Source organism: Euprymna scolopes, chromosome 14, assembly GCF_053919585.1.
Source record: "Euprymna scolopes isolate OS-2025 chromosome 14, ASM5391958v1, whole genome shotgun sequence".
In the NCBI taxonomy this organism is placed as follows: Eukaryota; Metazoa; Mollusca; class Cephalopoda; order Sepiida; family Sepiolidae; genus Euprymna; species Euprymna scolopes.
In genome coordinates this window covers 82904451-82918429 of record NC_136495.1, presented here as the reverse complement: position 1 = coordinate 82918429, position 13979 = coordinate 82904451, and the positions used below count along the sequence as shown (strand labels likewise).

At 29.7% G+C, this 13979-nt stretch overlaps 1 protein-coding gene across 5 annotated transcripts in view; it reads left to right on the top strand.

The window, feature by feature from the left end:
• The window catches only part of LOC145293139 (cGMP-dependent protein kinase 1-like), a 448649-nt gene that overhangs the window by 408564 nt on the left and 26106 nt on the right, over window positions 1–13979 (top strand). For all 5 annotated transcript variants that reach the window (XM_080139549.1, XM_080139551.1, XM_080139552.1 and 2 more), the window contains 5 exons: window positions 789–876; window positions 7148–7287; window positions 9192–9281; window positions 11119–11260; window positions 13625–13788. In XM_080139549.1, the coding sequence (XP_079995675.1) occupies window positions 789–876; window positions 7148–7287; window positions 9192–9281; window positions 11119–11260; window positions 13625–13788 (624 nt within the window). The remainder of the gene's footprint in view (window positions 1–788; window positions 877–7147; window positions 7288–9191; window positions 9282–11118; window positions 11261–13624; window positions 13789–13979) is intronic.

The window sequence follows — 13979 nt, the reverse complement described above, 5'->3', positions numbered from 1 at the left end:
GTCACTATGTGATCTGCTACGAATGCAAAATCTACGATTTGACAAGTTTTTCCTTCTGATTGGCTTTTATTACTAAAGTTCTCCTCGTTTAGACGTCGTATTTGTCTGTTTGTACCTTCATATCGATTTTGTGATTTTCGTTTTTCAATAATGCGTCCGGATGTGTTTGCATTATTTTTTTGCGTGTTCAAATTCTATATCGTTTATATAGTACTCAGTAAGGTCTTTTTCTACAAAGTGGTGTGTTTTTTTGGTATTCCTTTGAAAGCTAGTTTGCTACATTCAATTATTATGTAGTTTACTGTTTCGTGTACTTGCCCACGGAGTCTACATTTACTGCTTTTATGGGTTCTGTCAATTATTATTATTATTATTATTATTATTATTATTATTATTGTAGTAGTAGTAGTAGTAGTAGCAGCAGCAGCAGTAGTAGTAGTAGTAGTAGTAGTAGTAGTAGTAGTAGTCATTTCGATATTGTAATTGTCAATCTACTTGACCTACATTATATTATTGTTTTATATATGCACTGTTTCTATAAGTCTCATGATCTTCTGAAGTTTTTGTACGTCTATTAAGAAGAAAGCGGTAGAGTCAAAGACCAGCAATTGAAAATAAGATCAGTAGTTCTTCATCTTCTGATAGAATTACAAACATGACGTCATCCGTGTGGCGAATAGCCTTCGTTATTTTTTTTATTTTTTTTTTTTTACATTTCTAAATGGTTCATTTATATCTTTTACATTTTTTAACCTTCGCTATTTTTGCCTTTGATTTTTTCATTTTAGGTTGGACCCCGAATTCAGCAAACTGAAGCTGTCTGATCTCAAGGTCCTTACAACGTTAGGAGTTGGTGGATTTGGTCGAGTGGAACTGGTAATGTACGAACTTTTCTATTGTGCCAAACAATAAATAAAACAATAAAAATCCAATTATTTCTGATCACTTATAACCGGATCTCTTAGATCAAAAGGTCTTTCGGATTATAGCAAACTTATGTGACTCATTTATAAGCAAACGTTAATAATGGCGATGCATCACAATTTAGGATGCTTTTAGGCCATAAGACTCATTCAAATATACAGCCGTGCAAATATTAACGGAATTTGATAGATAATTTGCAGATTAAAGCAGTTTGGACTTTTCGATCGTTTACATTCTAAAATGGAATAAGTAATAATGAAATAAATATACACATACAACACATTAAACACACAATACACACACAGTATTTTGCGCTATTGCATCTGTGCTTTCAATAAATATTCAAATAATATTAAGTAAAAATAATAATAATTCAATGCCGTCTTTATTTTTAAAAACCTTTAACCGTTAACCTTTTTATCATTGATATATTTAAAAGAAAAATGTTGATAATATTTCGATAACCTAATCTGTTCGGTATTAAAAATTTCTAAGTACGCACGAACATTGCTGAACTAAAAAAAAAATTTAACCTGGTTAATTTTTCAATCATTTTATTAATATTTTGCTTTCAAGTATTTTGTTGATATGAGATTTCTTTTCAGATCAGTCTCAGAATTGCTAAATTTATCTTAATATTGAATATTAAATTTCACCTTAGAAAAAAATAAGCTTTTGAGTTATGAAAATCAGAGTTGTAAAAATTAGAAAAAAGACAACTATTCATCGTTTTGAACAATGAAAAAGATGCTACTTCGTTTTCCACAGTTAAAAACATAGTAACTAATATAAGTAAATTGGTGATGTGGAAATGATGACAATTCCAGATAGGCCCTAAATTATCAACCAAGAGAGATTACTCCAGGATGAAAATGACGGCTCTATGTTATATGAATTGTTACATCATTACAGATGTAGACAAAGAGATGCAATGGATAGAGACGTTGAATCTACACGGTTCCAGGTGAGAATTGTCTGAAGATAGCAGTTTCAATCCTATCCAAAGCCGGCCAGTGGCTTACTTGGCCAAAACGTGGTGAGACAACTACGGAAGGCAATAATTGCTGTAGATGCAGTTAGGAGATTCGGAGTTCCTATCTTGCCGCGATTACCACCTGACGAAGGCCAGAGGAATAGTTGGCCGAAGCGTCGTGAAACAACAATTAAAAATATGAGGCTAATAGTCCGTAATAAATAAATTAATAAATGGTACTCATCTCAATAATAAAATTCCAATTAAATAATGTAAGAATTATTTTTTGGGTGTATTTTCATCGTTTGGGTTTGGATAGTCAACTTTGTGTTATATAAGCCTCACCACTAATGAATATATGTGTATTTTAGAAAAAGCATCAATTTCAATAATGAAAAAGTTTGTGTTTCCGAGAAAATCTATGCTTTCAACTCACGCTGCAAAATTCACCAAAAAGTAGTTGAATGATAATTCTTATCAGGTGAAGTTTGGGAAAATGTCTTAGCATGAACGAGAACGTGTAAAGCACAGTTAAAAGAAAATTGTCTAGTAGAATATTTGTAAAAATGACTTTGGGAGTTAATAAAAGCGTAAGAGAAACTCATTCGGCAACAAAGCAAGAAGTAAATAGACAACATTTGTGGCTCGTCGAGTTTTTTATCCGTCGGATTAGTTTATGAGAGTTTGCCAATTTATGTTCGTGTAATTATTTTCTGAATACAAAATAGGTGAAAGGAAGACAGCTTCAATGATTTCATGTCTTTCTCCAAATAAATATTAAACATTTTCCAAACTTAATTTTCCACGACAGTTCATATCATGACAATGATACTCATATCTGTGTCTATTCATATCTCTCTCTCTCTCTCTCTCTCTCTCTCTCTCTCTCTCTCTCTCTCTCTCTCTCTCTCTCTCTCTCTCTCTCTCTCTCTCTCTAATTACTACACAGTTGTAAATTATATAGATTTTACCTAGATGAGTCAATCACAGTTCTTTTAAAATCATAACTGCTTTTTTATTTAATTTTCTCCACGGTGGCTTGATATTTTTGATAGTTCACACCTCTTTCAACTTATTGAAAGTTTTTTTTCTTAAGATTATGTACCGTCGAAATCGGATAAGTATTTTAATGCTAGCGTGTATATACGATAATAATTCACAATATTTTAGATTAGAATTTTTTTTAATATAAAACTTTATAATTGTAACACATTTGTTTCCAAATCTACATTTTAACATGATAACAAAACAAGTTAGCTTGAACTGATATTCACAATAATTACATGTTTCTGATTGTTTTCCTTGTCTTGTATTTGTTATTGTTCTCTCCAACCTTCAAGTACACGTTGTTGCAGTCGATAATTCCTCGCAATTTGTCAACTAAACATGTTATTTAATCAACTGAGACATACTGCTATCATTTCGCGTTACCATGCCTTTTTAGATATATCCGCAGTGGCACATAACACAGTGAATAGCACTGATGATTAAAAGATATTCGAGAGTACATTAGAACAAAACTTTAGAGTCCAATTAATGATGAATGAACTTTCTAAAAATTAAATTATATACACATGTATATATACATACATGCTTACATAATTATCAACTTTTATACAAATAAGACTTTTCTCATATTTTGTAGTTTTCAATTTATGTGCTAGCCAGCAAAATTGTAACTTGTTTATCAATATTATTTTGCTAACTATTTTCAATTTTTGAAACTCCATGAAATAAGGAAAATTTGAAACTTCATGGAATAAGTAAAATTTTAAGTTTTCAACTTGTATTCCTTATCGAGAAATAAATTGTTATAAATTCTAATTTACAGAGTTTAAGTTGAATTTATCACACACACACACACACACACACACACACACACACACATATATATATATATATATATATATATATATATATATGTGTGTGTGTGTGTAAGTGAATGTGTGTGTCTGTGTCTGTGTACATTTCCCTACGCAATAACTCTATCAATTTTAAGTCTACAGACTCGAAATTTGATATACAGGGTACTGAGATTTGGGAAACTCTTTGTGGTGGCTTTCGGCCAGAATTTGGCTGTTAACGGGTCAAAGTTCAACGATTTGGCCTTTGAGAACTCTACCAAACTCCTCCGACAATTTTGGGTCTAAACACTTGAAATTTTAGATATAGGTTCCTTGGACATGGATCTAACTTAATAATTTTATTTGAGCCCATCGCGGGTCATAATAGGGGTCAAATTAAAAAAATATGACCGCTTTTTTATTTTTGTTTTTTTGCTCAACATACACCTCCAAACACCCAGGTAACGCCGGGCTGTAATGCTAGTATATATATATATATATATATATATATATATATATATATATATATATATGGCGATTAAGCTACACTGAATATTCCGCGTTTCATCCACTCAAGGATTCTTCAGACTTATATTTTATAAATCACTAATTAGCTCTACCTACGTATTGAGCAGTTTTGAAGTAAATACTTACAGTTTACGCATAAATTTATACTTTCGTCTATTAATTTTATGTGCGTAAATGAAGTAGTTATAAATATGCATATATATATATAAATATACATATATATATGTGTGTGTGTGTGTGTGTGTGTGTGTGTGTGTGTGTGTGTGTGTGTGTGTGTGTGTGTGTGTGTGTGTGTGTGTGTGTGTGTGAAATAAGAATTACAGTTAAGTTTACCAAAATGATCCAAGATGGCAAAACTAAATTATATTATAAATATTAAAGAATTAATATTTATAAAGTAATCTCAACCAGATGTAAAAGCTAGTTTTCTTAATTAAGCCTCGCCCCGACAGTCAAGTTTTACATTTCTTAGATGTTTTTTTTTTACGCACATTTCATCTTTCTTTTAATAATATTATTGGATTTCATTCCCTTTTCCATGTACCTATTTGTGAATTATTCCACGGATTTCTGCATTTTGCATTGCTTTGGATCATCTTCCAATTACAAGATTCTCTTGGAATTTACTTGTGCGAATGGAAATTTAACTTTTTTGGATTCTGCATTTTTGGATTTTACCGACATGGGATACTTAATCTTTCACCAGACTATCCATCCACATGAAATCACTTTTTTATTCACCCTATTCCCTCTGCTTCATTTTTTGTTATCAAGTAAGATCTATGACTTACTTGTAACTTTATCAAATACTTTTGCAAGAAAAATCTGATCCCGCATTTTGTTAAATCCTACACTCTGATGAGAAAGAAAGTATTTCTTCGAAACACCGCGGATTAAGGACTATCCACTAATTTAGTGTTTCCTTTTTAAAATTAAATATGTTTTTAACTTTTTTCAAAGTGTTTTTTAATATGTTACATTCACTATTTGTTTTATATATAAATATATATATATATAAATACATGTATATATATAAATATGTATATATATATAAATATATGTAATTATATAAAATATATATATAAATATATACATAAATATATATAAATATATAAATATACATAAATATATATATGATATATATATATAACTACGTATATATAAATATACATATATAAATTTATATTTAAACATACATATATATATATATATATATATATATATACTAGCAAAAGTGCACGTCGTTGACTGGGTTCAAAAAGAGCCTACAGAAAATGGACTGATTTATGAAAGTATGATAGGTTATGAAAAGGAAGGGTTGTAAATTTGGGTTGAATTTGGGGTTTTAAAACTAAAGCAAAATATGATGAAAGTAAAAATAGATAAACCCCATAATTTATTATACCATACCTGTTCACACTGAAACACTTATAACAATATTCTGTGGATATATATTAAAAACCCTTGTTTAACATTGTGACGTATTTCCATTCTATGGAGGTCAGGTGCGAACGAACACCCCATAATTTTATTATACCATATTTCTTTAAACTGAAACATAATTATCAAAGTATACTTACGCAGATAGATATGAAAAGTCTTTATTAAAGTTTGTGCCTATTTCCATTCTATGGAGGCCAGGCACGAACGCAGACCCCACAATTTTATTTTACCATCCCTATTTAAGTTAAAACATACTTTATACAAATAATCTCATGTACATCTATATCAACAATACTTGTAAACATTTCTTTTTTTAATTTTTTAATTTTTTAATTTCCATACTTTATGGACCAAACGCGAACGCAGACCCCACAATTTTTATAAACCACCGTTCTGTCAGATCAAACATACCCATTCCTGTGTCGCGATACATCTCTTATCATTGTGTGTAATCAGTTTTTTAAAATAGTCCACCATATAGGAGCCTATTCATGACCACACACAAACACACACACACACACAGACATTAAGCTTTATATTACAGATATATAAATATATATATAAATATATATATAAATATATATATAAATATATATAAATAAATATATGAATAAATATTTATATATATAAATATAGATAAATATATAAATATATATATAAATATATATATAAATATATAAATATATATATACACATATATATACATAAATATATATATGTATATATACATATATATATATACATATATATATATATAAATATATATACATATATATGTATATATACATATATATAAATATAAATATACATATACATATATATACATATATATACATATAAATATATATACATATATATGCATATATATACATATACATATATATACATATAAATATATATACATATACATATATATACATATAAATATATATACATATACATATATATACATATACATATATATACATATATATACATATATATACATATATATATACATATACATACATATACATATATATTCATATATATATACATATATATACATATATATGCTCATATATATACATATATATACACATATATATGCATATATATACATACATATATATACATACATATATATACATATACATACATATATATATATATATATATATATATATATATATATATATATATATATATATATATATATAATTGTTTTGGAATGTGGAATGGAATCATCTAATACAGTGAATAAGTTCAAATTAAGGTACTTTTTAATCCATTTGGAGTTACCTCTCATTGCCGAATAAGATATTATTTTAATCCCGCATTGATTAAATGCTATGCAATTATTCTCTGGTGTACGTTTTACATTATATTGTTTTGTTTTCGTCTGTTATTAGTTTGTAAATGTCTTCAAGTTATTAATCTTTTCTTTGTTTTTCAGGTACAAATTAAAGAAGACAATGACCGAACGTTTGCCTTAAAAGAAATGCGTAAACAACACATTGTAGAAACCCGGCAACAGGAACACATTCTCAATGAGAAGAAGATCATGGCTGAAGCTCGATCAAATTTCATTGTTAGGTTCGTATGAACAATTGTTGTCAAATATTGAATAGTTTTGTATCAAACTGAGTTAGTTCGAACGCGGGATCTTTTAGCCAATGTCAGAATTTGAAACTATGTGAGCGAATAACTAATTTAATTCTGAACAATTATCGTGCCGAATCAAATAAATTGGTAGCGAGGTGTAAAGATAATAAAAATAGTTATGTAATAAGAAGTCAAATTTGGCGAGCAGATCAACTGTCCGGCGAGTTGGGTGTGATAATATGCTCGTTCTCCGTATAATTTTCTATTTCTACGTAAAACGTATCTACATATGAAATAAAAACTCTACTTATTAGAAAAGGCATTACGTAAGGGAAAAGATACGTCGACTGTAGGAAGTTCTAGGCGAAAACAAATACAGAAAAACACCCTCCCAATTTCCCTCCAAATAACTCTATCACTCAAACGAATGGTGTTATTTAAAATAAGTTTAATTATAAAATCATTTATGTCGATTCGTCTCCATTTAATCAACTTGAGAAAATATTACCACAAAAATTACGCTATAAAAATATAAATTACACCTTTTTTATATTGCATATTTCAGTGACATGCTAAGTATTACAATTGGAAATAGAGTAATAAACAATATCATCTGAAGAAGTTTGAACAGCCTCTCTAATCAAACTGTTAAACGTCGACCATATTGATGTAAAGCAACCGACGAATGCGATGACCATTTTCTCTTTTAGTGGATTTGTGATGCTACCTGTCACATTTTCCAATATCATTTTTTGGGTTCGTAAATGAATCTATTCTCGAGACGCAGAGATTAATAAATGGATAAATAATAACATAAAATAAATAATATATGATTAATAAATGAATAAATAATAATACATAATAAATAAATGAATAGATAATATTCTAATAAGATTTCCTGGTCTATTAGAAACATGTTTGTAATATAATTTCTATGTGATGTCAATCATTTTTATTTACATATAAAAAAATAAATGTTATATTTTAGCGATAATTTTCAATAATACCCGATTATAATATTAATGAGAACACGATGATTTTGTCATATTTTTCTTTTTCGTGTTCATTTTCCTGCATAACCAGGAATTAATATAATATGAAGTATACCGACTTCGTTAACAAATGAACCAGCGAAACAAATTACCCTGGTCTTACATATGGGTGTATATTTATTATATTTTTTGAAGCTTTCGCTATCAAAGCATGGCAGATGTAACTAAGAAACTGTTATACTACGAATAGTATTATAATAAGGTTTCTTCATAGCAATGGTCACTATATTCTTTAACGTATAGAACATATATATATATATATATATATATATATATATATATATATATATAACTACTTCATTTACTCACATAAAATTAATATACGAAAGTATAAATTTATGCGTAAACTTTAAGTATTTACTTCAACAGTGCTCAATGTGTAGGTAGAGCTAATTAGTAAGTTATAAATATATATGGCATTTAAGCTCCACTGAATATCCCACGTTTCCTTTTTCTTGCGTGTATATATATATATATATATATATATATATATATATATATATATATATATATATATATATATATATTTAGTAATGTGATTATATTTACCTATCGAGCTTATTAAATATTAAATTAGCTCTAGGATATTTACCTATCGAGCTTATTATATATCTAAATTACAACCAGCACTTTTTCTTTCCTGTATTTTAATTAAACTAGTGATTTCACTATTACATTAAAATACACTCTGCTCTTTAGACTATTGTTCTAATCTCCTTTATATATATATATATATATATATATATATATATATATATATATATATATATATATATATATATATATATATATACGCAAAAACACACACATATATGTTTAACATTGTATTTGTTTTTATTGCAGATTGTTCAAAACGTTCAAAGATAAAAAGCATTTGTATATGTTGTTAGAAGTTTGTCTGGGCGGAGAACTTTGGACGATCTTACGGGATAAGTAAGTTGCCTTATTGAACTCAAATAAAACAGAAAAATATTTCGAGAATCAGATTAGTGTTGTTTCTTTTTTTCGCGTGAAATGTTTTCTTCTTAAACCTGTTGAATGTCAATTCATTGGAGGTGTGCACCATTAAACATCTCTCGGATCCTACAAGATATAAATAATTAACTGTTTACTATTTTAAATAATTAGAAATTACGTTAACGTCTTCCTACATTTATCATAATTAACCCATCATAATTTTTTATGGAAGTCGCTCAAGGCAAGGTATGAAGCCAGTGGATATATAACTAAAATAATACTACTTCAAGTTCTAAAACCAGCCAACGATGTGTGAGATGAATATATCCAAACCCAGAAAATAGCAATTCTTCCCCCTTTTTGAGAAATATTGCTCATGGAATGTGAGGAGTAAAGGACAAATTAAGTGAAAGTCACAAGGCTGCCGAAAGCCAACGTCCACATTATACTCCCTTATACGCTATGATCTATTTCGAGAGCGGTATGCATGGATCAAGTTTTATTTTTTTATCAATTAATGTAAACTAAAAATTATCTGGAATTCCGAAAGGAACTGTAAATTGATGGAAATGTGACATCGTGGATGTTTCAGTGTGTATAATTGGACTAACACATTAGAATTCGATGTGGAGGAAGAATTACTAGTATAAACGCGTTGACTATGTGAATATCCACAATCATATATAATAGTTAGCTATCAAAAGACCCTAAGTCCTGCTCCATACTAGTCGCATGATTAAAGAAAGTAACGACTGTAAGTGTAAGATAAAATGGTTTAAATGTCGTCAAGTTCATTCTGGCCTATTAAAAAACATGCAATAATCGTTTTGGAAAATACTAATGAATATTCTTACAATGAACAACTCTATTTTGTCTTATAAAATATGGAAACTAAAATACAACACCAAAATACGAAGATTTTATTAAAATACAACACTAAAATACGATTAAAATACAACACTAAAATACGATTAAAATACAACACTAAAATACGAAGATTTTATTAAAATACAACACTAAAATACGAAGATTTTATTAAAATACAACACTAAAATACGATTAAAATACAACACTAAAATACGATTAAAATACAACACTAAAATACGATTAAAATACAACACTAAAATACGATTAAAATACAACACTAAAATACGATTAAAATACAACACTAAAATACGATTAAAATACAACACTAAAATACGATTAAAATACAACACTAAAATACGATTAAAATACAACACTAAAATACGATTTAAATACAACACTAAAATACGATTAAAATACAACACTAAAATACGATTAAAATACAACACTAAAATACGATTAAAATACAACACTAAAATACGATTAAAATACAACACTAAAATACGATTAAAATACAACACTAAAATACGAAGACATTTAAGTTATTATCGCATTATTATTATTATGGATAATTATCCTCAGTATTGTCCTTGTGCTTTTATCTAGACTCCCCGGTGCCATCTTGGATTTTGTTCTTTATTATGACTGGATTCAATGTTGCAGTTGATGATGGGGATTTATGTTGTATTCAAAATGTATGACGTTTAATTATTATCTCGACATTCATTATCATACAAACACTGAGTAATCTGCACACACATATCAAATCCAACATTGTAACTCTCTATAGTCAGTTGACTCTACTGCCTATTACAAAAGTACTATGTCTCTAATTCAACCAATGACAACATTGTTTATCGCAGTTCCTTTTATTATCTAAAAGTACGAAATTAATATTTGAATTATCACGTGGAATGCTTTTCTCACAACTCTTTCTACGTTTTGCCAGAGGTTCTTTTGACGATACAACCACGAGATTCTACACGGGCTGCGTCATCGAAGCTTTTGACTACTTACACAACAAAGGAGTCGTTTACAGAGATCTAAAACCAGAGAACCTATTGCTGGACAATCAGGGATACGTAAAATTGGTAAGTAACACAAGCTACATTATTCATTTCATGGTTCATGTTTGAACCATTTATTTAAAATCTCTACTAATAAATCCTTGGCTTAAATATTAAAGAATAACTTTGGGAAAACTTCGAATTTACACAACATGATCTTCTAACGTGATACGTTGATATCAACGCTTTTCTATACACTGAAGCAATTCAATAGTCAATTCATGTAGTTTTACTAACGTTATGAACGATTCGCTGCACTGTGCATCATCGTGGTGAGAGGACACTTTTTCTTCCTCGTTTGTTGCACCAGTAATGCTATATAATATTCGCCATTAATGATTATTCCTTTCTAAAAATTATCAATGGACAAAATACTTTACGAATCCAAAATTACAGGTGAAAAGTTTAATGTTTGAGTCTTTGCTTCATTCGGGTGTCTTTCATCGACTGTTCATCCAACTGACTATCTATATGATTCCGGAGTTTCATCCATTATCAAATATTGACGCAAAGATTGCATCTTGTTGCGTCGAAACAGGTGCAAACAAGGCTCTACATCGTTGACGCATTATTGTTTGTGATCGACCATGTGCAAACGCGGCACTCGCTTTAAACACAGCTTTCTCTGTGGCATTCATACAAAATTCTGTACAAGAAATGAAGATACAGAACGCAGTGCATGTGCAGAGGTACGTATACCACGTTCTGATATCTTTAATTCCTATGCTATCTCTAATTTACACTCGACCTTACTAAGTTTGTAGATTTGTGTTTATATTTCTCCGTAATCTGCCGAATTCGGGCAAACTAACCATTCAGAATGATTTGTGTCAATGCGATTACGTTCAATATTAACATATCACTACTTAATTGTACTTTCCGACGGAACAGAACACGAACAACACTTATCAAGTCATTGATTTGCTTGAATGTTATTCTTTCCATAAATACGATTAAAATACAATTAATGGGATTGTTTTATTTGGGAGTCGGGTGATACTTGTATAATATCATGTGCTGATTTACAAATCCTCCCATACATTACATACAGCAGAATATTTGACTTTGAAAAGGGCAGATAGTGACTTTGATTTTGCATGCGACTTCAGATGATTCATATGTCGAGGTTTTGATAAAATAATACATGAACCTCGCACTTTTTTGATGAAAGCATTAAAAGAGTTCGAGATGTCTACGATGTAAGGTCGAGGCCACGTACCGCATGAAGTCATCAGAAATATCAAGCTACAGCCTACGTACACACAAAGATTTGGAGGTAAGATTTCGATCTGCTTAAACTCATTTTCTCAAGTTTACCAAAGGCAACAGAAACTTGTATCCGCACATGTATTTGACCATCAACCATTTCTTGCCAAGATATACAATTGTATCCACCACATACTCACCCTAACCACCATGTAGCCGAATATATGGTAACTCAAACTATAGTTAACGGGTATCGATTTTTGTATTTTTCATGATAATTTTAAAACCGAATACGATGCAAGAGACAGAAAATCGAAATATAAATCGATCAAGTCTTCAAACATATGGGTAAAATGATTTCCGGAATCTGAAAGATAATGTACTTAAATTTAAACCGTTTCAAATTAAAAATATTTCAAGCAATTCGAAATGACAATAGAACGCTTTTATCGCATATGAAAGCACAACATCAAAGAATAGGGAAAAAGTGTTGACATTGATTTGTCGTCCTACTTTTCCCCACTATCAATCGAAATTTTCTCAGATAATTGTCCGATAAATGTGATCTGAACTTTAATGTCCGCGTGCATCTGCTAGAGCATGCACACAAAAATGATGTACAGTCTACTTTCCCAATGCATCACAGTTGACGATATCAATAGACTTCGTTAAATCAACGAAGACTCATTGCTCGATTCATTTCTATTGAATTTGCTGAGCAGGAAATGTTATGTCGCTGATTTCTCTGCTAGATTGAAAACCACTCTGTTATTCGGGAATATTTGTCGAAACAACAGCCTTTTCAACAGAAGCTGCTAGCAAAATTTTGCTAGCAGCTTGTAGAAGTTATCAAACATCCTTCCCTCATTTATACAGAGGCCCTAAGATAGGTCTTTAGTTACATGCGTAACATGTCAGAGTTTAGTGATATATACATAAATGTGTACACACATCCAAGCAAAAACCCAACATACATGTAGAGAAACAAGCTGATACGTGGCTAAACTGACAAACAAAAAAATCGACAAAACAGTAAACGAATACACGGGTAGAAAAAAGACAGACAAAACACATTTCATGAACGTCCTCTATAAAAAACACAAAATAGTGACGAACATAGAAACAAAAAGTTAAACATACTTCGAGCAATTTATCTAAGAATTGTTTTATCGTATTTTTCAGGTGGATTTTGGATTTGCTAAGAAAATAGGTCACGGCCGGAAGACTTGGACTTTTTGTGGAACACCGGAATATGTGGCTCCAGAAATTATCCTCAATAAAGGTCATGACCTCTCCTCCGATTGCTGGTCCCTTGGTATCTTAATGTTCGAACTTCTAACTGGAAGGTTAGTACTGTACACCGCTGGTAAACCCCATTTATTATATTTGCCGTTATGTTTATATAGGCAAGACCTTATTAACCTGTCATAACAATATAATCGTTTTAGATGCGCCCATTCATCTCTATAAAGCGTCTGTTTTGTCTGTTGATCTGTTATGTTTAAAATTTGTCTGTCACGCTATGATACGCTATTTA